This window comes from Lynx rufus, unplaced genomic scaffold (genome assembly GCF_022079265.1).
Source record: "Lynx rufus isolate CCGP_SWC_20201006 ecotype Redwood Valley unplaced genomic scaffold, mLynRuf1.p SCAF_8, whole genome shotgun sequence".
Lineage (NCBI taxonomy): Eukaryota > Metazoa > Chordata > Mammalia > Carnivora > Felidae > Lynx > Lynx rufus.
The window spans coordinates 25,350,915-25,371,717 of NW_025814896.1; the positions used below are offsets into that span (position 1 = coordinate 25,350,915).

Genomic DNA, 20,803 nt, shown 5'->3' on the forward strand with positions numbered 1-20,803 from the left:
GGGCCGGTCAGGCGGAGCCCATTTGTGATTGGTTACAAGCTCTCCCACTCTTCCAATCAGACGCTACTCGGGAGGAGTGCCAACATCCCGTTCCCCATGCGAGATGAGTGGGCCATTTGATTGGGTCTTCCCCTAAGAGTGACAGCAGACAGAGCCTATGGGTGCAAAGGCACGGCTGCTCCGCCCCGCGCTTCCAAGGTGCGCCGCCGGATCCTGCCAGTGCTGGTCCTGCTGCTTGCGCTGTCTCTTCGTCCCTATGGCCGTCCCGCCGCAGCTACGGGCTCTGCTCCTTGCGGTCAACGCACTGTTGCGCAAGCGCCGCTACCATGCTGCGTTGGCCATGCTTAAGGGCTTCCGGAACGGGGCAGTGTGAGTGGGGCGGTCGGGCCGGGCCCGCGCTGAAGGGTGGGTCCGGCTGGGGTCGGAGGAGTGGATTCTGGGCCCACCGCGACGCCGTGTGCCCTTGAGCAGCCTCCCTAGGCCTCGGTCTACCGAGGTGTCTAGCACGGTGGGCGCTGGATTTGGGGTTCCGTGAGCCTTCTGAGCTGGGGCTCCCATTAAGCTGTTTTGGGGCTCTACATGCTTTGCAACCTGGCCCACTTGCCTTGACCACCTCCCACGCCAGCCCTTGTATCCCCTCGTTTGGCCCACACCTCCTCACACCACCCCCCATACCCCGCTATGTTTCCTTGGGTCTGCCTGGCTTCAGCGGTCCCATCTGCACAGTGAGAAGTGGCCACTGGCCTCTGGCAGGCCAGCGGTGCCTTCTGCCTATGCTCCCACCATTAAGGAGCCCATGGGCTCATATCCCACTTCTCACTTCTTATCTGTATGACTCTAGCGCCAAGTCCCCATCCTGCCCAGGGAACTCCTAAGGCATAAGCCTGAGGAATGAGAACAACTGTGAAAGAAGCTGCAGATATTTGCTCGACATTAAATTGATTCCACCCTGGCCATCAGATCTGCTGGAAAGGAGGTCTTGGGTTCATTTCACCTGGCTGGTAACTGGAGGGGAGCTCCCCCTCCTTTAAAACTCATGCATAACTGTTGTCATTTATTGAGAGTGTACTGTGCCAGAACTGGGGTCACAACAGAAAAAACCAAAGATTTGTTCTCCTGGAGTTGGCATGCTAGTGGCATCATGGCATGGTGGTGAGACTGCCTTTGTTCAAATCTTGGTGCCACCGACCTGTGTGTTCTGGAGCAAGTCATTTAGCCTCTCTAAGCCTCAATTTCTATAAAATGGGGACGATAATAATACTTACATCATACTGTCAGAGGATTGAATCAGTGTATGTGAAATGCTCAGCACAGTGCCTGGTATATATATCTGTTGGCTGGTGTGTGTGTGTGTGTGTGTGTGTGTGTGTGTGTGTGTGTGTGTGTATACAAGGACGTCTGCCTAGATCACACCGTTGCCTTTTCAGGTCTCTGCTTAAGTGTCACCTTCTCAATAAGGTCATCTCTGAACTCCTCACTTCCTCCCATACTTAAGTTTTCTCCATACTATTTGTCACCGTCTGACACTAAGTTCACCTATGTATCCTGTTTTTATATTCTGTCTTTCTCACTAGAAAGTGGGCTTCATAGGGACAGAAATATTTATCTACTTTGTTCCTTGGTGTATTCCTAGTACATGGTACATAGGATACTCTCAAACATTTTCTGAATGAATGTACAAGTGTACAGGGTAGGAATTGCAATTGTCCCCATTTTCCAAATGAGAAGACTAGCTCAGAAAGGTAAACTCATTACTTATGGTCACATCACTTGGCCAGTGTCACAGCCAGGATTCAAACACAGAGATGCCTGATCCCAATGCCAGGCTCTTGGCTTCTCTGGAAACCCAGAGTCAGGTGGAATTGGTACCTGTTGGGCCTGAAGGTTTTATCAGCCATGCTGAGGTGTGACTAAGATGGGATAATATAAGTGGCCCTTTGCCAAGTTATTCTCAGGACAAAGCAGCAATGGGCATTGCCCAATGCTAGCTTTGTATATATACTTTCAACCCAGTTGTTCCTGTTGTCTCAGCCTTCCCAGCCAGGGCAGGCACTTGCTAAGATCAGGCCCTTCTCAGGCCTAGTTCCTTTATTTCAAAGCTGGGTGCCTTCATCTCTTCTGGCCTCAGTTTCCTTCTCTGTAAAATGGAAACAGCCTCACTCAAACGGAGTGATCTAAGGCAGTGATCCCATTACTGTTTAGTGCTAAGGCACCATGCCCATCTGTAAGGACCAAGAGTTCAAGGTCCTAATGAGATTCATCATTAAAGTACCATGGCAGTTCCCGGAATGCTTTACAGAGGAGGTGATGGTGATATTTTGAAGGCCGAGTTAGAATTTTCCAGGAGGAGAAGGGCATCCCAACCAGAGGGAATGGTTTGAACAAAGGCCTGGAGGGGGAAAAGAATATGCGGTTTGTGCAGAGACGCTATCCATTCAGGGAGGCAGTCTTGGATGACTAAGACATATAAGCTTTGTAAAATTGAACTCACTGTGATTTCTACCCCTCAATATGTCAGTGTGCATCTCTAAAAATTTGAACATTTTCCTATATGGCTAATTATCATGATTACACTTAATAAATTAATAATAATCTATAGTGTTGACTACTGTCCAGTTAATAGTCAAATTGTCCTGGCTGTCCCCTAAGTGTCCTCCCTAAATGTTAGTTTGCTGAGACCAGGCTCTTCCTGGACATCATGTTGAACCTGTCATTATGTCCTGTAAGTCCTTTCAAACCCCAGGCACCCCCCTTTTCAGGACATAGAGTAATCCTGTGAATGATAGTAACTGGCTCCCACCTGAGTTTGAGGGCTTTGGGAATGAGGCCTGGCAGATGTAAGGAGGTGGGGGCACTATTCCACTTATGTCTGGGGTATAAGCAAGGGCCCTTCTCACCCTGGTGAGCTGGAGGAGGCTGAGGGCCTCTTTGTTCAAGGGAAAGAGACATGGCTTTGGATGAGGTGTGGCAGAGAGGTTGCTGTGGCCAAGATGGGGGCCCTGCCCACTGCGAGGCAGGAGACAAGATAAGCAATTCAGCATGGCCATCGCAACAATAACACTGGCTTCAACTTGTTAACATTTACAAATTTAACTTATATATATTTTAATTTTTAATGTTTATTAATTTTTTGAGAGAGAGTGAACAGGGGAGGAGCAGAGAGATAGGGGGACAGAATCAGAAGCAGGCTTCAGGCTCTGAGCTGTCAGCACAGAGCCTGACACGGGGCTTGAACTCACAAGCTGCAAGATCATGACCTGAGCTGAAGTCGGACGCTTAACTGACTGAGCCACCCAGGTACCCCTGTATTTTAAAAATTAGGTAATGTTAGGGGTGCCTGTCTGGTTCAGTTGGTAGAGCATAAGACTCTTGATCTTGGGGTTGTAAGTTCGAGCCCCGCACTGGGTGTAGAGATCACTTAATAGTAAAATCTTTTTTAAAAATTAGGTAACTTTCAGGGCGCCTGGGTGGCTCAGTCGGTTAAGAGTACAGCTCTTAGTTTCGGCTCAGGTCATGATCTCACGGTGTGTGAATTCGAACCCCGAATCGGGCTCCATGCTGACAGCGCAGAGCCTGCTTGGGATTCTCTCTCTCTCCCTCTCTCTCTGCCCCTCCCCCACTCACTCTGTCTGTCTCTCTCTCAAAAAAACAAATAAATAAAACTTAAAAAAAATTTTTTTTAAATTACGTAACTTTCAGAAAAGGCATAAAAAATTCGATGCTATGCCTGGCTGGCTCAGTCAGTGGAGCATGAGACTCTTGGTCTCAGGGTTGTGAATTCAAGGCCCACATTGGGCGTGGAGCCTACTTAAAAAAAAAGGTAGATGCTATGAAGTCCTGTTCACCCCATTCTTCCATCACTCAGTCTCCCTCCCTGGAGGTGACACCTATATCCAGTCTCATGTCTCCCTCCAGAAGTATTCTCTGCATGCACAAACAAATACATATATTTCCCCCACACACATTTAAGACAAGTTTTCTTTTTTATTTTATTATTTAAAAAATATTTTTATTTATTTTTGAGAGCGCAGGCAGGGGAGGGGAAGGGAGAGGGGAACAGGAGATCTGAAGTGGAGTCTATGCTGACAGCAGCTAGCCCAGTGTGGGGCTTGAACTCAGGAATCACAAGATCGTGACCTGATCTGAAGTTAGATGCTCAACCAACTGAGCCACCCAGGTGCCCCAAGACAAGTTTTATTTTGAAATAATTTTAGATTTATGGAAGAATTACCTCGTTTGATGCAACTTTATATTTTACACATCTTGCTTTAATATATCCTGCAGTGCACATAAAGCTGCCTCCGTCTTTTACATCTGTGTAGTATTCCACTCAGTGGTGGGACCATTGTTTATTTATCCAGAAGCTCCCTGTGGATGGACATGGCTTCGCTTCCAGTCTTTTGCTGTTTCTAACAAGCCTGTGGTGAACAGTGACAGATACTCATATGACAATATGTAGTCATGGTCATTGTGCCAAGGATTTTTAGACCTTGTAGCTTGGTAAGATCAGGGCCTGGCAGCTGGAGAACTTGGTGGGATAAGAGAGAGTCCAGTCAAGAACAAGAAGGAAGAGACTAGAACTTTCACATGTGCTACATCCTTAACTGCCAGAAGCAAGTCTGAAATGGAGAATACTTTTTACTGATGGGAGAAGAGAGGCTCAGAGAGGTTAAGTAACTTATCCAAGTTCACACAGTAAAACGTGGCAGGGCTTTGGCACCAAATACTACAGTATTTCCTTTTTACTACCCACTTGAATATAGTTAAAACAGAGGGGGCACCTCGCTGGCTCAGTGAGTGAAACATGCAACTCCAATCTTGGGGTTGTGAGTTTGAGCCCCATGTTGGGTGTGATTGTTTAAAAATAAAATCTTTAAAAAATAAATGAAAAACAATGAGGATGAAAGTATTCATGTTCACACAATCCCCAGTGCTCAAATGAGGAAGTACAAGGAGGGTCAGGGGAAGAGGTTTGAGTCTTAAAAAGAGGCCTTTATGTAACTTTTAAAATTTATTTCAGCATGCCTGGCTGGCTCAGTACATAGCACGTGTATCTCTTGATCTCAGGGTCACGGGCTCAAGAAGCCCCACATTGGGCATGGAGCCTACTTTAAAAAAAAATGTTTGGGGGGCGCCTGGGTGGCGCAGTCGGTTAAGCGTCCGACTTCAGCCAGGTCACGATCTCGCGGTCCGGGAGTTCGAGCCCCGCGTCGGGCTCTGGGCTGATGGCTCAGAGCCTGGAGCCTGTTTCCGATTCTGTGTCTCCCTCTCTCTCTGCCCCTCCCCAGTTCATGCTCTGTCTCTCTCTGTCCCAAAATAAATAAACGTTGAAAAAAAAAATTAAAAAAAAATGTTTGGGGCGCCTGGGTGGCGCAGTCGGTTAAGCATCCGACTTCAGCCAGGTCACGATCTCGCGGTCCGTGAGTTCGAGCCCCGAGTCAGGCTCTGGGCGGATGGCTCCGAGCCTGGAGCCTGTTTCCGATTCTGTGTCTCCCTCTCTCTCTGCCCCTCCCCCGTTCATGCTCTGTCTCTCTCTGTCCCAAAAATAAATAAACGTTGGAAAAAAAAAATTTTTTTAAAAATGTTTATTCCAGTTGCTTTAATTTTAAAAGCAATGCTTAATCATTATAGATCATTTTGGAAGAATAGAAAAGTTAAAAGATAAAAGTAAATTCGCATACTTCTCCAGCTCTGGGGACATTGCTAACATTGTGGCATATTTCTTTCCAGTGTTTTTTATTTTTTAAATCCAGTTTTACAAAGCTCAGGTCCTCCTGTCTATAATAGTTGGAAAGAGGTGTATTTTGAACAGGTAGAAGGAATTATATTACTCAGCAACTATTTTAGGGAACTTATTAACTTTAAGATGAACCAAGCTGAAGATAGAACCTTCTAGAAATTACCTTCCCTCACAGATAATTAAAGGTTGTTCCAGAATCAGTCAGCCATCATGTACTAAGCACATGCTATATGTTAAGTACCATGCAAGGTGCTGGGGACTCTGTGGAGGACAAATCAAACATAGTCCCTCACGAAGCCCACAGTCTAGTGGAAGAAAGAGATAATTAGAATAGAATAAGTAGTTATGAGAAATTGAATCATTAACCCAGGAGTGTAGAGTACCACAGAGAAGCTTGGGGCTCTGTGGCAATGCAAATATTACCCTAACCTAGGCTGTTGTGTAAGAAGCCTCCACAGAGGCCCCAGCTGAGATTGGAGAGCTGAGGAAGCAGTGGCTACGTGAGGAGTAAAGGACAGAGGGAACAGCCTGCCCAGAGGCAGGGGAGAAACTGGCAGTCCAAAGACCTACAGGAAGGCCAGGGCGGGTTGGATGGAGCAGGAGAAGTAGGGGGCAAGAGGTAGGAGAAGTAAGCAGGGGCCACATCTTGCAGCACTTTCAAGGCTGTGGGAAGAGCCCAGATTTTATTCTGTGAGTAGGGGAAAGGTATTGGCGGCTTTTAAATTGGGATGTGATATGATTTATGCTTAAAAAAAAAAAATGAGTCCGGCTGCAATGGTAAGTCAGTGTGGAACCGAGGCAGCAACTCCACACAGCCAGTTGGGTGAGGCTGGTGGAGGCCTTTGACACACATGGTCCCCTTTCATTGGAATTATAACCAGCCCCCTAGGCTGACATCCCCTTTTACTGTTAGGCAAACTGAGGCTCAGAGAAGTTAAATAACAAGCCTGAGGCCACACTACCAAGAAGGTGTTAGGACTGGGATTTGAACCCAGGTCTAACTTGAACCCAGATCTAACCTGAAAGCCAGCATTATCTCCCCTTCAGGACGATGTTAGGATTAGGCTTGGAGAGGGGGCGAGGAGTCAGATTGCCCAGGGAGACTCTGTGAGGCAGTGACGCCATAGTAACTGTTTCCTTTCTTTTCTGCAGCTACGGAGTCAAAATCCGGGCCCCTCACGCGCTGGTCATGACCTTTCTCTTCCGGAGTGGCAGGTACCCACCCCCTCCTCAAACTGGGAGAGAGTATGTTCAGCCCTCAGTACCAGGACGGTTGCACTAGCTTCCTAGCTAGGTCTAGCCTATCCCCCATCACCACCATCTCAAGTACGAGTCTGATCTATCATTGCTGCTCAAAAACTCCCCCGGCTCGCACGATCCTCCAGAGAAGCCCAACTTCCTTCCTTAAAAGCCCCCCTGCAACTAACCACGAGGAGCACTGGATGATGTATGGGATTGTTGAATCACTACATTGTACACCTGAAATGAAGATAACAGTATATATTAAGTATACTGATAACTTAAAAAAACATTAAGATAACTTTAAAAAAAAGGCCCCCTGCTGCCTGGTCTCAGCTGCATCCCCACACTGTTCCCCTACATCCAGCCTGCAGTGCCCTTGGCACATAGGACTCGCTGCCATGCCACATGTGGTTCCACCTCCACACGTTTACTTATACAACACCCCCTGCCGGGCATGCTCTTTCCTCTTCTGCCCTACCTTTATTTCCTTCCTGGCAACCAATACCAATTTTATGAGGGTTACTTCCTTGGCAAAACTGTCCATGACCTCCCTCCCTTACTCAAACTTCTTGGTCTTCCTCCAACCCCCGTGACTTTCCCCTCATTGCACTTCTCAGAAACTACTCTGTGGCCTCGTTTTTAATGCTGAGATTTATTTGGCCATGGGTCCTCCTTGGGTGAACCATTGCTTTTTTTCTTTTTAAAGTTCATTTATTTATTTTGAGAGAGAGAGGGGGAGCGCGCATGAGCGGGGGAGAGGCAGAGAGAGAGGGAGGGGGAGAGAGAATCCTAAGCAGGCTCCATGCTCTTAGCACAGAGCCCAATGTGGGGCTCAAACTCATAAACCGTGATATCTTGACCTGAGCCGAAACTAGGAGTCAGACACTTAGCTAACTAAGCGTCTGTGGCCTGGTTTTTTTTTTTTTTAACTTTTTTTTTTTTTTTAACGTTTATTTATTTTTGAGACAGAGAGAGACAGAGCATGAACAGGGGAGGGTCAGAGAGAGGGAGACACAGAATCTGAAACAGGCTCCAGGCTCTGAGCTGTCAGCACAGAGCCCGACGTAGGGCTTGAACTCACTGACCGTGAGATCATGACCTGAGCCGAAGTCAGCCACTTAACCGACTGAGCCACCCAGGCACCCCTGTGGCCTGGTTTTTAATGTATGTAGCTTCACCTAGAGCTTATAAGAAGCACACATGGACAGCCTATTGGCCAAATCCAGCTCACAAGATTTTCCCTTTTTTGTATTTTTTTAGGGTTGCTCTTTTCTTTCTTTTTTTAAGTAAGCTCTATACCCATCATGGGGCTCGAATTCACACCTCTTGTAGTTTTGCTTTATTTATTGATTCGCTGATTTTAGTTTTGGTTTTTGCCCTCTGTTTTCTTAAAATTGAACTCATTCTTTCAAACAGTAAATATTTATTGAACATCTCTTATGTGCCAGACACCATTTTAGGTGCTAGGGATAGAGGAGCGAACAAAGCAGTCAGTGATCAAGAGGAACAATGCTGGTGGCCCAGACATTGGTGGTGGCAGTGTAGGTGAGAGGAAAGTGGTCAGACTCTCGAAACATTTTGAAGGCAAGATTAGCACCAATACTTGATAACTGGGAAATCCAGCTTTCTTGCATTAATGCCTGGCTGGCACAGTCACTATAGCATGTGACTCTTGATCTCGAGGTCATGAGTTTCAGCCCCATGTTGGGCATAGAGTTTACTCAAAAAAAAAAAAAAAAAAAAGATTAAGAACTGGCAACACGGGGCTTGTGTTCCTGTGAGGCGAGAGCCAGCTGACTCCTGGCTGTCCCCACTCACCTGGCCGATTTCCACAGGTTCCAGTTGACCCACTTCAAGGTCCTCATCTAGCCTCTAGGTTGGTTGTGTCATCCTTGAATTGTACACTCTGCCCTTGTCCTTGTGTTCTCCTCACTGCCCCCTAGTGACTTAATTTTAAAAGATAAATAGAATCCTTTCCCTACTTAAATGTGTACTTTTCTCAGGATAAAGACAGAAGAGCATGGCCCTTCCTCTCCTCACATCATTTCCCCCCATATTCTTTGCTCAGGCCTTGATGGCTTCTCTCTGTCCCTTTACTCCTTACTCTCTGTCCCTCCTCCAAACCTTTGCATGTGCTGATCCCTCTGCCTGGATGCAAGTCCTCTCCCCTCTCGACTTCATTGACACCTCATCAATCCTTCAGATCCCAGGATCATCTCTGGTCAAGTCGAAATTTGACCCTTGCTTCGTGATTATTTATGTTCTCCCTTTAGATCATATATCTTATGAAGGCAGCAAGCACTTTCCCTCAGAATCGTATCCCCAGCTCCAGTACATAGTAGGCTCTCCCTTACTCTCTCATTCATGTCTTCACAGCTCACTCCAAAAAAACACGTATTGAGTACCTACTATGTGCCAAGCTCTGTTCAGATGTAGACACCACTCTTCAGTAGCTTGCACTGGAGTGGGGTGGGAGTGGGGAGAAATAATAAACAAGCATATAAGTGTCAGCTGGTGTAAGAGCTGTGAAGGAAAAGAGGACAGGATATGATGGGCATTCTTTTGAGTCGGGTGGTCAGGCAAGGGCCCTCTGAGGAAGTGGCATGGAGTCAAGGCCTGAATCCAATGGGACAGCAGCCCCCACGACATGGAAGCTAGAGGCCTGGGGCTGAAAGAGCAGTGGCCGTGAGCTCCTCGCCTGGTTCACATTTGCACGCCCAGTGAGTGAACGTGGAACACTGGGCCTGTGCTCATGGGGGCTCCCTGTGTTTGTTCAGCCTCCAGGAGAAGCTGTGGGCCATCCTGCAGGCCACGTACACCCACTCCTGGAACCTGGCCTGCTTTGTGTTCGCCTATAAGGGGCTCTGTGCCCTGCAGTCCCACGTGCAGGGCGAGACCTACCAGGTGCACTCGTTCCTGGCTGCCTTCATCGGGGCCTTGCTGGTGTTTAAAGATAACAATAACATCAACAGTCAGGTAAAGACCCTGCCCCAGGATAGGGGTTGGGCTGCAGGTGGGGTTGGGGGGTGGGAGGGACGTGGTCCAGGTAGAGGTCAAAGAGGTAGAGGTCTGAGGGTCTGTGATTCACCAGTCCCTGTGTGACCTTGGGAAAGTCACTTTCTCCTCAGTTTCCTTATCTGTAAACCAAGCAAGCGGCTTGCTGAAATTCCATCTTTCCCAAAACTCAGTGTGTGTGCTGTTTTCTGGAACAAAGATCTTTTTTTTTTTTTTAATCTGGAACGCTTCACAAATTTGTGTGTCATCCTTGCACAGGGGTCATGCTAATCTCTATATTGTTCAATTTTAGTAGATTTGCTGCCGAAGCGAGCACTGGAGCAAAGATTGAAAAACAAAAAACCAAAAAACACTGTGCAGTGAAATGAGGAAAAAAAAAAACCACACCACCACTCTGGGGGCACCTGGCTGGCTCAGTCAGTAGAGCATATGACTCTTGATCATGGGTCATGAGTTCAAGCCCCACATTGGGTGTAGAGCTTACTTAAAAAAAAAAAAAAATGGCTACCAGACACCTGGGGGGCTCAGTTGGTTAGTCATCTGACTTCAGCTCAGGTCATGATCTCACCATTTGTGAGTTGGAGCCCCGTGTCGGGCTCTGTGCTGACAGTGTAGAGCCTGGAGCCTGCTTCAGATTCTGTGTCTCCCTCTCTCTCTGTCCCTCCCCTGCTTGTACACTGTCTCTGTCTCTCTCAAAAATAAACAGTAAAAGAAAAAAATTTAAATTGGCCTGGAGTAAGATATTCATAAAACATAACTTATTTAAAAAAATTTTTTTCTTTTTTTTTACATTTATTGTTGAGAGAGACAGAGAGACAGAGCATAAGTGGGAGAGAGGCAGAGAGAGAGGCAGACACAGAATCTGAAGCCGGCTCCAGGCTCTGAGCTGTCAGCACAGAGCCTGCCACAGGGCTCAAACTCACAAACCGTGAGATCATGTCCTGAGCTGAAGTCGGACACTTAACCGACTGATCCACCCAGGCACCCCATAAAACATAACTTATTAACCGACTGATCCACCCAGGCGCCCCATAAAACATAACTTATTAACCGACTGATCCACCCAGGCGCCCCATAAAACATAACTTACTACACTCGAAGAATGATCTCCTTTAACTTGTCCTTTTTCTAGGTTAAAATCCTTTTTTTTTTCCTTCTTTTTTTTGTGAAATGAAATGCTAGTTATTGTTTTAAGTCCTTTTTGGTCATCGTGAAAAGTTGGCAGACCCTCTTTTTGCCTCCCTCAAATTTATTAAATACTTTCAAATTATAAAACGTTTTATTTTCACATTTTAAAAAATGCAGACTAAGCACCCCTGTGTGCCTGGCATACTTCTAGGTGCTTGGGGTATGGTCACAATAAAACTAGACAATAAATTGAAAAGGGGCACCTGGGTGGCTCAGTCAGTTAAGCGTCTGACGCTTGATTTCGTTTCAGGTCATAATCTCACTGTTGGTGAGACATGAGATCGAGCCCACATCTGACAGGGCAGAGCCTGCTTGGGATTCTGTCTCCCTCCCTCTTTTCTTCCCCTCCCCCATTTGTGCGTGTGCATATGCTCTCTCTCTTTCAAAATAAATAAACTTAAAAAAAAAAGGATTTAAAAGAAAGTTCCCACCCTCCACTAATTGTCCAGCCACTGTCCATGAACACTTCAACTGTGTCTTGTGTGCTCTTCAGAAATTGTGCTTGTGTCTGAACATATCAGGAGTTTTCCTCCAATGAGATCACACCACACTTTTTCTTCACAGAATGATGTATTTTGGAAACCTTTCTTGTCAATCCCTCATTCTTTTTAACATCAGCAAAGTTCTCCATTGGGTGGATAGACCAGGCTTGATTTTCCCAGTCTCCTCTGGATGGACAAGGGGGTCTCTAGCCTTTTGCCAGTACACACACATTGTAGTCTGCGTCTTTGGGCGTTTGTCTGTCAATCCATCTGAAATTTCCTCAACATGGGATTGTGGAGTCTGTGGATATGAGCATTTTGTATTTTGAGAAAATTTCCCCAGTTTTTGTTGTTGTTGTTAGAAATGTCACTGGTCTGGGATGCCTGGGTGGCTCAGTCGGTTAAGTGTCCAGCTCTTGATTTTAGCTCAGGTCATGATCTCAGGTTTTGTGAGCTTGAGCCCTGCATAGGTCTCTGTACTGACAACACGGAGCCTGCTTGGGATTCTCTCTCTCCCTCTGTCTCTGTTTCTCGCCTGCTGTGTGGGTGCATACTCTCTCTCAAAAGAAATAAACTTAAAAAAAATAAATAAAAGAAATGGCACTGGCTTATAAACTTCTAAGGCCTAGGAATCCTGGTCACACTATCTTCTTACCCCTCCTTTTCCCTGACCCCTCTGACCTCCATTTCTGAAATTTTGTCATTTCAAAAATGTTCTAGAAGTAGAGTCATTGCTGTATGTAACCTTTGAGGATTGACTTTTTTTTTTTAAGTTTATTTATTTTTTTGAGAGAGCTCACGCACATGCAGACATGCGATTAGGGGAGGGCAGAGAGGGAGGGAGAATCCTAAGCAGGCTCTTATGCTGATGGCGGGGCTCAAACCCACGAACTGTGAGATCATGACCTGAGCCAAAATCAAGAGTTGGTCGCGTAACCGACTGAGACATCCAGGTGCCCCTGCATGTTTAATTTTTTAAGAAATTGCCAAACTATTTTCTAGAGGACCGTACTATTTTACATTCCCATCAGGAATATACAAATGATCCATTTTCTCCACATCCGAGCCAGCATTGGTTGATCACATTTTTAATTTTAGCCATTCTGATAGGTGTCAGGGCTTCTCATTGCGGTTTTAATTTGCATTTTCCTAATGGCTAATGACGTTGAACATCTTTCCATGTCCTTATTTTCCATCTGTATAACCAGTTCAGTGAAGCATCTGTTCGCATCTTTTGCTTATTTTCTAATTGGATTGTTTCTTTTCTTTACCGTTGAGTTTTAAGAGGTTTTTTTTTAAAATATATTCCAGATACCAGTTTGTCAGATATGTGTTTGTGAATATTTTCTCTCACCTGTGGCTTTTCTTTTCAGGCTCTTCATAGGGGCTTTCACAATCAATTTTAAATTTCGATAAGACCCAACCTATTAATTGTGTATGGGTGTGTGTGTGTGTGTGTGTGCATTGTATTTTTTGGTGTCAAGTTACCTTTTAGTTTTGAAACATGTAAATGTATTCATTTTCTAAATTTTTTTAAATGATTATTTATTTTTGAGAGAGAGAGAGCACGAGCAGGGGAGGGGCAGAGAGAGAGGGAGACACAGAATCTGAAGCAGGCTCCAGGCTCTGAGCGGTCAGCACAGAGCCTGACATGGGACTCGAACTCGGACCACAAGATCATGACCTGAGCCAAGGTCGGGCGCTCAACCAACTGAGCCACCCAGGTGCCCCTATTTTCTAAAATTTTTAATTAACAAGAATGATAAATTAAGAAATGAATAGCAATGTTAAAATACCCGCTACATACTATTTCAAATCACCTTGCATACCAGCACACTGTTCCAGGGGCTCCTGGATGGCTTCGTCAGAAGAGCATGAGACTCTTGAACTCGGTCGGGGTCATAGGTTCAAGCCCCACATTGGGTGTAAAGATTACTAAAATAAATTTTAAAACTTTATTCTTTATTTATTTACTTTTCTAAATGTTTATTTATTTTGAGAGAGAGAGAGCATAAGCACAAGTGGGGGAGAGACAGTAAGAGAGAGGGAGAGAGAGAGAGAATCCCAAGCAGGCTCAGTGTTGTCAGCACAGAGCTTGACATGGGGCTCAATCCCATGAACCCGTGAGATCATGACCTAAGCCGAAACCAAGAGTCAGATGCCCAACAGACTGAACCACCCAGGCACCTCTAAATAAAGAAACTTAAAAAAAAAAAAGAAAAACACTAGTCCACTGCACAGTAGGTGCCCCAGTGCATGGGTCAGGGGGAGAAGGTTCCCAGTGGCTGGGCCCTCCTGTAATCCCCTGTCATTCCCTTCCTGCAGATCAACATGTACCTGCTGTCACGGCTCCTGTTTGCCCTGTGCCGCCTGGGCGTGGAGAAGGGCTACATTCCCGAACCCAGGTGGGACCCTTTCCCTTTGCTCACTGGGATAGTGTGGGGGCTGGTGCTGTGGCTCTTTGAGTACCACCAGCACACTCTACAACCCTCACTGCAGTCCTCCATGACCTACCTGTATCAGGACAGCGATGTATGGCACGATATCTCAGACTTCCTCCTCTACAACAAAAGCCTTCCCTCAAAGTAACGTGCTCCCAAGGTGCTTATGGGGGCATCTGCACCCGAGATTGGCTCCATCGGTGAATCCTCCCAGTGGATCCTTCTTCTCAAGATCATGGTTCTCAGACTCCAGATTCTATTGTCCCAGGGTTCCATTTGCTGAAGCAAAAGCACTGATTTCCAAGTCCCATTAGGTACTCCCAAATGGTGGACCAAGTGGCGATTCGGGCTGTGGAGCCTTGGACATGATTCCAGCTCTGCTGCTGACTTCTGTGAGACCAGGGAAAGACACCCCCTCTGGGCATCAGAGGAGGGCCCTGAAGTCTCTTACTGGTGTGTACGGTCTTCAGTCATTCTTAAGTAACAGAGTGCTCCTTGCTGGTGGGCAGTGGGTTGCAAATATGTTTTTAGAAAATATTATATTTCTTGCTCAGGTGTTCTAATGGAGAAGCTCTAGAATTCCACTGTCCAGTGGAAGCACAATGGGATCCATATATGTAATTAAAGCTTTTCTTAGTAGCCACATTAAAAAAAGTAGAAAGAAACAGGTGAGATTAATCTTAATTATATATTTAACCCAATATTTCTAAAATTTTATCATTTTAACATGTAATTAATATAAAAAGTAACAAGCTATTTTACATTCTTTTTTCTAGTACTATGTCATCAGAGTCACATATGTGTTGTATGCTTATAGCATGTCTCAATTTGGGCCAGTCATTTTTCAAGTGCTCAGTCAGCCACATGTGGCTAGTGGCTACACAGATGTAGAACACTTCTGTCCTTACAGAAAATTCTAGTGGACAGTACGGATACAGAGCTGGGGATATGGGTTTGAGTCCCCACTCCACCACTATGTAACCTTGGGGAAGGTACTTAACCTCTCTGAGTCTCAGTTTCCTGTAAAATGAGGATAATCATAAAACACAGCGGGTGTCCTCATTGGACTTGTATAACTACAACAGCTGCTATTACTACTAATTACTTCTATTTAGTGAGCTCCTACTTCCTCCCGGTGCTTTGCACATATTATTTTTAATCCATGCAGTGACCTTGCAAGTATGTATTCTGATCCTCATTTCACAGATGTAGGCACAGGATCAGAAAGGGGAAGTAACTTGCTGAAGGTAATACAACTAGTATGATGGCCAAATCAGGGTTTGAACCCAGAGCTGTCTGAGTTCAAAGCCCATGGGTTTTTTTCAGTGCCTTATGTTAAATTTAGAAACCTAAGCTATGCAAACGTTAGCTGGTTATAGGATCGGTTCCAGGCTGGGGGTGCAAACTCAGGTGCCCACAGGGACCTGGCAAGGGGCATAAATGAAAATGTGCACTAGGGAGTGGTGGGGACACGGTCAACTGGAGACTCACGGGCCAGTCTGATTTTAAAAATCAGTGTGCTGGGTAAATCAAACAGGTCTCCAGGAAGATTTGGTCCATGGCCCACCAATTTGAGACCCTTGGTCTAGTAAGAATACTTCAGTCTCTTTTTATATTTTAGAAATTACTAGTAGAAATGTGCACATGAGTCACTGGTGATCTTATTAAAATGTAGATTCTGACTCAGTGAGTTTGCGGTAGGGCCAGACATTCTGCACTTCTCACAGGCTTCCAGGTGCCGCTGGTGGTGCTGCTGGTCTAAGCCATACTTTGAGTAATGAGGCAGTAGGGAATGATATGCAGCCAGCTATTATCCCTTGTTACAAGTGAGGAAACTGAGTCACAGAGCTGTTAGGTAATCATGGTGGCATCAAATCTGATGCCAATAGCAGTGTTCTCAGCCATGGTGTTGTACTACACGTTTGGAGAAGGTGATCTGGAAGGTCTCTGAATTCACTCTGTGGAGGCTGAATGAGATCCCAAGGTTACGCGGGGGAGGGGGGTGGTCATCAGCAAGCAGATGCTGGGGGTGCTGCACCCATATCTCCTCCAACTTACCACTTCACCGCACACCAGCCAACTTTTCCACCTGCCACCCCTGTGTCTCTGCCTGAAGGCCCTCTCTTGTTACTGGCATCTGCTCCGTCTCCCCACAGCAGGTCTGGAGGATTACCACATCCCAGGAGCAGCCCTCAACCAATGACTGATGAATGCCCCCCCCCCCCCCCATTATCACCGGGTGCGGTAACTCTGAGGCACATGCTCCACACTGGCTCCCAGAGTTCCCCAGCGGGACTGAACTCGGCCTGCCCACAGTGGTCACTTGCTTGATAACACTCCCTTCTCTGTCTCCCTTCCTCATGCCCCTACGAGTACTTCCTGGGACCATTTCCCAAATAAACCACTTGCACTCAAATCCTTGTCTTGGGGTCTGCTATTGAGGAAACCCAAACTAAAATTGGCCTCCAGTGCAGCAGGTTGAGAGTCCGTATAACATGCTGATTGGGGACAGCAAAAGCGCCTGGGCTCAGCCCTGTTTCCTTAGGCAAATGGCTTAACCATTCTGTACCTCTGTTTCTTCATCTGTAAAATATGCATTCTGATAGCACTCACCTCACAGGATGGCCTGGGGGATTAAACAACATGACGAATATAAAGTAAGCACTCAATAAATGTTTGCTGTTATTTCTAATATAGCATCCCAACGTAGGAGGAAGTGTGGTCCTAAGAACTGAGTACCCCCCGCTTTTAACCTGTCCTACCCCCCCCCCCCAGTTAAAGGTAGAGCCTTGGCTGTGTGCCTGCCTAGCATCCCCCCACTGCTGTGGGGGCCTGGCCGGCTACACCAGTGACTGTCTCTGCTCTCTAAGAATAGGTTTCCCTCACAGATGGCATCTCTCTGGATCCTGCCAGAGCATCTGGTGCCTCCAACTGCTCACTCCAGGGAGGAAGGCTGTGTGGTCCTTGCTGAGGAGCAGAGCTCTGGCTTCCAGCAGACCTGGGAGGAGTCCCCACTTGGCTCCCTCCTAGCCGAGCTTCCATTTCCTAAGATCCGTAAAATGAGCATTGCCAAAGGGCCCTTGGCACACAGTAGGCACTCTATAAATGCTACTTCCTGAAATAGTACAATGGTTTAATGTGTTTATTAAGGACCTGCCACATTCCTATGAAGTCTTCTGACACGTAAGACTATACAAAATAATTTTTCAGCAAAACTCACACAGTACAAAAGGTAGATCACAAGGAAAAATCAAGTTCCTTCGTACCCCCAAGCTCCACCCTCAAATCCTCTCTCTTGCCAGGGGCATTCACTGTTAGCACTTACTAGTACAGCCTTTCTGAGATATTCTGTACACAGCCACCTATCTTGGTCTTGTAAGAAACGTTTAAAAAATATTTTAAAGTAATCTCCACACCCAACATGGGGCTCGAACTCACAACCCGAAGATCGAGAGTCACATGCTCCGTCGACTGAGCCATCCAGGCACTCCTGTCTTATGAGAAACTTTATATCACACTGTCATCTCAACAAGTCTTTGGCATTTCTTCTTTGTCCTCTGCGTGTTCCGTTTCCCTTTGATCAATAATCTAATATGAAAGTGAGCCCTTTCTCTGAGCTGCTTCCCACCCCAACTCTACCCCATCACCCCCTCAGGCAGGCTGTTACTGTGATCAGTGTAAAGGTGAACCTCCCTAGATATCCAGATATTACCATCGGTGACACCCCACGTTCAGGCCGATGGAGCTCCCAGTGAAAGGGAAAGGACAAAAATGAGGTTAATTTGGGGCCTTCTGCTGCTCCACTTTCAAATTAGAGATGGGTCCGTAAGGCCCATGTGAGAGCAATGATTCATAGGCCAAGATGCCAAGAAACTGCCTCTTGTGACGCTCCCTGCTCCCTGCTCCCTTCTACGTTGCAGGCCCCAGAAAGAATTGTAGAGATAGTGTTTCTTTCTCCATCGTTTGCTTGGGTTTACAAGAATCAAGCTTTGAACCTGACGCTCTCCTAAACCAGAACATCGTGCTGCACGCATTCCACCCCCCAGAGCGAACCCCATGTCACCACAATCTGTGACTTCAGCTGGGCTGCTTTCTTTAACGAATTAGAGGGTATTTATAAAAAGAAACGTTATTTCTTTTCCCCTCCCCTTGTCATGTTCCAGATGGATAGGGAAAGAGTGTGTCTTCCTTCAGCCCTGAAGAGCATTTGGGTAAGAGGGGTTTCATTTTAATCAGAGAGTCTCCTGCAGGACTCGCTCATGAGCTACAGGCCGCAGGGGTCCAGGTGGACGACAGAGGGAAAGCTGGGCTCCCTTCTGGCATTGTTTTTAGAGACGCTTCCTCATGGAGGGTTCCCTGCTTTCTGCACCAGGTCTCCGTGCCCAGAGCTTTGCAGGTGTCACGATTTCACAAACAAGACGGGAAAACAGGCAAAATGGAAATGTAGGTCATAGGGTCTCCATCCAAAACCTTGTTCCCATTGCTTTTCCAGGCTTCCTCCGTCAGACTGTCCTCATGGGCTGGATGTCAGCTGAGGGAAGGATCAGGGCCAGACCACATCAGCTCTTATGACTTTCCTTTTTAGGGGGTCTTTTTAATGTGTGTCATGAACCCCTCTTTGGCATCTGGTGAAGCCTATGGACTCTTCTCAGAATGCTGTATTTAAACCCATTTAAAATGGTTTAAATACATTTTACCATGGGTGGCCTGGGTGGCTCAATCGGTTGAGTGTGTGACTTCGGCTCGGGTCATCATCTCCTGGTTCCTGGGTTCGAGCCCCGTGTCGGGCTCTGCACTGGCAGCACAGAGCCTGCTTGGGATTCTTGCTCTCTCCTCTCTCTCTGCCCCTCCCCTGCTCACGCTTTCTGTCTATAAATAAATAAATAAATAAATAAATAAATAAATAAAGCTTTAAAAATAAATAAAATACATAGGATTATTGGGGTGCCTTGCTTGCTTAGTCAATGAAACATGTGACTCTTGATCTTGGGGTTGTGAGTTTGAACCCCACATTGGGTGTACAGATTACTTAGAAATAAAATCTTGGGGCACCTGGGTGGCTCAGTCGGTTGAGTGTCCGACTTTGGCTCAGGTCATGATCTCACAGTTTGTGAGTTCGAGCCCCGCACCCGACTCACTGCTGTCAGCATGGAACCTGCCTCAGATCCTCTCTTCCCCTCTCTCTCTGCCCCTGCCCTGCTCGCTCTCTCTCTCTCTCAAAACTAAACATTAAAAAAATTATTTTTAGGGGCACCTGGGTGGCTCAGTCGGTTAAACGTCTGACTTCAGCTCAGGTCATGATCTCGCAGTCTGTGGGTTTGAGTTCCACATCGGGCTCTGTGCTGACAGTTCAGAGCCTGGAGCCTGCTTCAGATTCTGTGTCTTCCTCTCTCTCTACCCCTCTACTACTCATTTTCTTTCTCTGTCTCTCTCTGTCTCTCTCTGTCTCTCTCTCAAAAATAAACATTAAATTTTTTTAATCTTTTTAAATAAAATCTTAAAAAATAATAAAAATAAAATGCATAGGATTACAAAAGACAAGAATTATATTGACTATAGAGTTAATTATCAAAATATTTTTTAAATTTGTGATTTAGGGGCGCCTGGGTGGCGCAGTCGGTTAAGCGTCCGACTTCAGCCAGGTCACGATCTCGTGGTCCGTGAGTTCGAGCCCCGCGTCGGGCTCTGGGCTGATGGCTCAGAGCCTGGAGCCTGTTTCCGATTCTGTGTCTCCCTCTCTCTCTGCCCCTCCCCCGTTCATGCTCTGTCTCTCTCTGTCCCAAAAATAAATAAATGTTGAAAAAAAAATTTAAAAAAAAAAAAAAAAAAAATAAATAAATAAATAAATTTGTGATTTAGTATTATATGTTCTTTTTTTAGCACACTAAATAAATAGTAGCAGATCTAAAAGTGTCATGATTTCACAGGTGCATTAGGCATAAACAGTACCTCCAGATCCGGCAGCAGCTGTGACAGGGCACTGATGTAGTTGTGGTTTCTGTTGCTGGTAAAGTCCTGGTGCTGCTAATTTGCCTCTGGTCTGTTGCCTGCATGGAGTTGAAGGAGATGTTACATTGCAGTCAGAGGCTGGTGAATTAATAGATGTAATATTTTTTTTCTCCTGTCCAAGTTCCTGGAACTTGGGTTCATGGGTCACAGATTCAGAACTTATGTTTGAGAGTGACCTCAGCCTGACCACATGACAGCTGTCCTTAACCTATCCCTGAACACGGGAATAATAAAAATACTGGCTGATGTTGTCTGAGTCTCTGCCAGTACCAAGTACCTGGTGACATTGGACGCTAGGACTCGGCAATGGAAGAAGCCAGCTCCTGCTCACCGGGGGCTTAGAGTCAAGGGAGGGAAGTCTGGCACATGAATACACAAATAAGATAATTTTGGAGAGCAGTGGGTGCTCTGAAGTCAATAGCACAGGGCAGTGTAATAGAATGACGTGGAAAGGGAGAACAAGAGGGTCTGTTTTCCAGGGAAGGCCTCTCAGATCCACGGTGAGGAGAGAGCAGAGATACAGAGGAAGGGTGTTCCCAGCACAGGATCTGCAAAGTGTGCAGAGGAGGGAACCAGCTGAAAGCATTCCAGGGCCTGGCAGGAGGCCCGTGTGGCTGGGACAGAGTGCAGGGTGGGGGTGCGCTGGAGTGCTGGAGTGAGTGTTGGAGATGGAGGCTGAGAAGCTG

The 20,803-nt window shown here is 46.3% G+C and overlaps 1 protein-coding gene and 1 non-coding gene across 5 annotated transcripts; one reads left to right on the forward strand and one right to left on the reverse strand.

Annotated features, from left to right (window-relative positions):
- The first annotated feature begins 256 nt into the window (after positions 1-256).
- PXMP4 (peroxisomal membrane protein 4) lies at positions 257-18,850 on the forward strand. Of its 4 annotated transcripts, none has more exons than XM_047069099.1 (4): positions 257-369; positions 6,893-6,955; positions 13,993-14,072; positions 18,601-18,850. In XM_047069099.1, the coding sequence occupies exons 1-4, from the start codon at positions 257-259 to the stop codon at positions 18,678-18,680; spliced, it is 336 nt and encodes a 111-aa protein (XP_046925055.1). In that variant the 3' UTR covers positions 18,681-18,850. The 4 variants fall into 4 exon arrangements, with proteins under 4 accessions (XP_046925055.1, XP_046925056.1, XP_046925057.1 ...); XM_047069100.1 differs by lacking the exon at positions 18,601-18,850 and adding an exon at positions 16,265-16,414; XM_047069101.1 differs by lacking the exon at positions 18,601-18,850 and adding an exon at positions 16,268-16,414.
- On the reverse strand, positions 10,211-10,313 carry LOC124504438 (U6 spliceosomal RNA). Its single transcript, XR_006960419.1, has one exon. It is a non-coding gene; the product is annotated as a U6 spliceosomal RNA (small nuclear RNA).
- Positions 18,851-20,803: the final 1,953 nt, after the last annotated feature.

What these genes read in the sequence shown, in the direction of transcription:
- PXMP4 (XM_047069098.1), top strand. Translation starts at nt 257, where the DNA reads ATGGCCGTCCCGCCGCAGCTACGGGCTCTGCTCCTTGCGGTCAACGCA. An exon ending in TTTCTCTTCCGGAGTGGCAG is followed by an intron (nt 6,956 to 9,759) that starts GTACCCACCCCC and finishes GTGTTTGTTCAG; the next exon opens with CCTCCAGGAGAAGCTGTGGG. An exon ending in ACAATAACATCAACAGTCAG is followed by an intron (nt 9,959 to 13,992) that starts GTAAAGACCCTG and finishes CCCTTCCTGCAG; the next exon opens with ATCAACATGTACCTGCTGTC.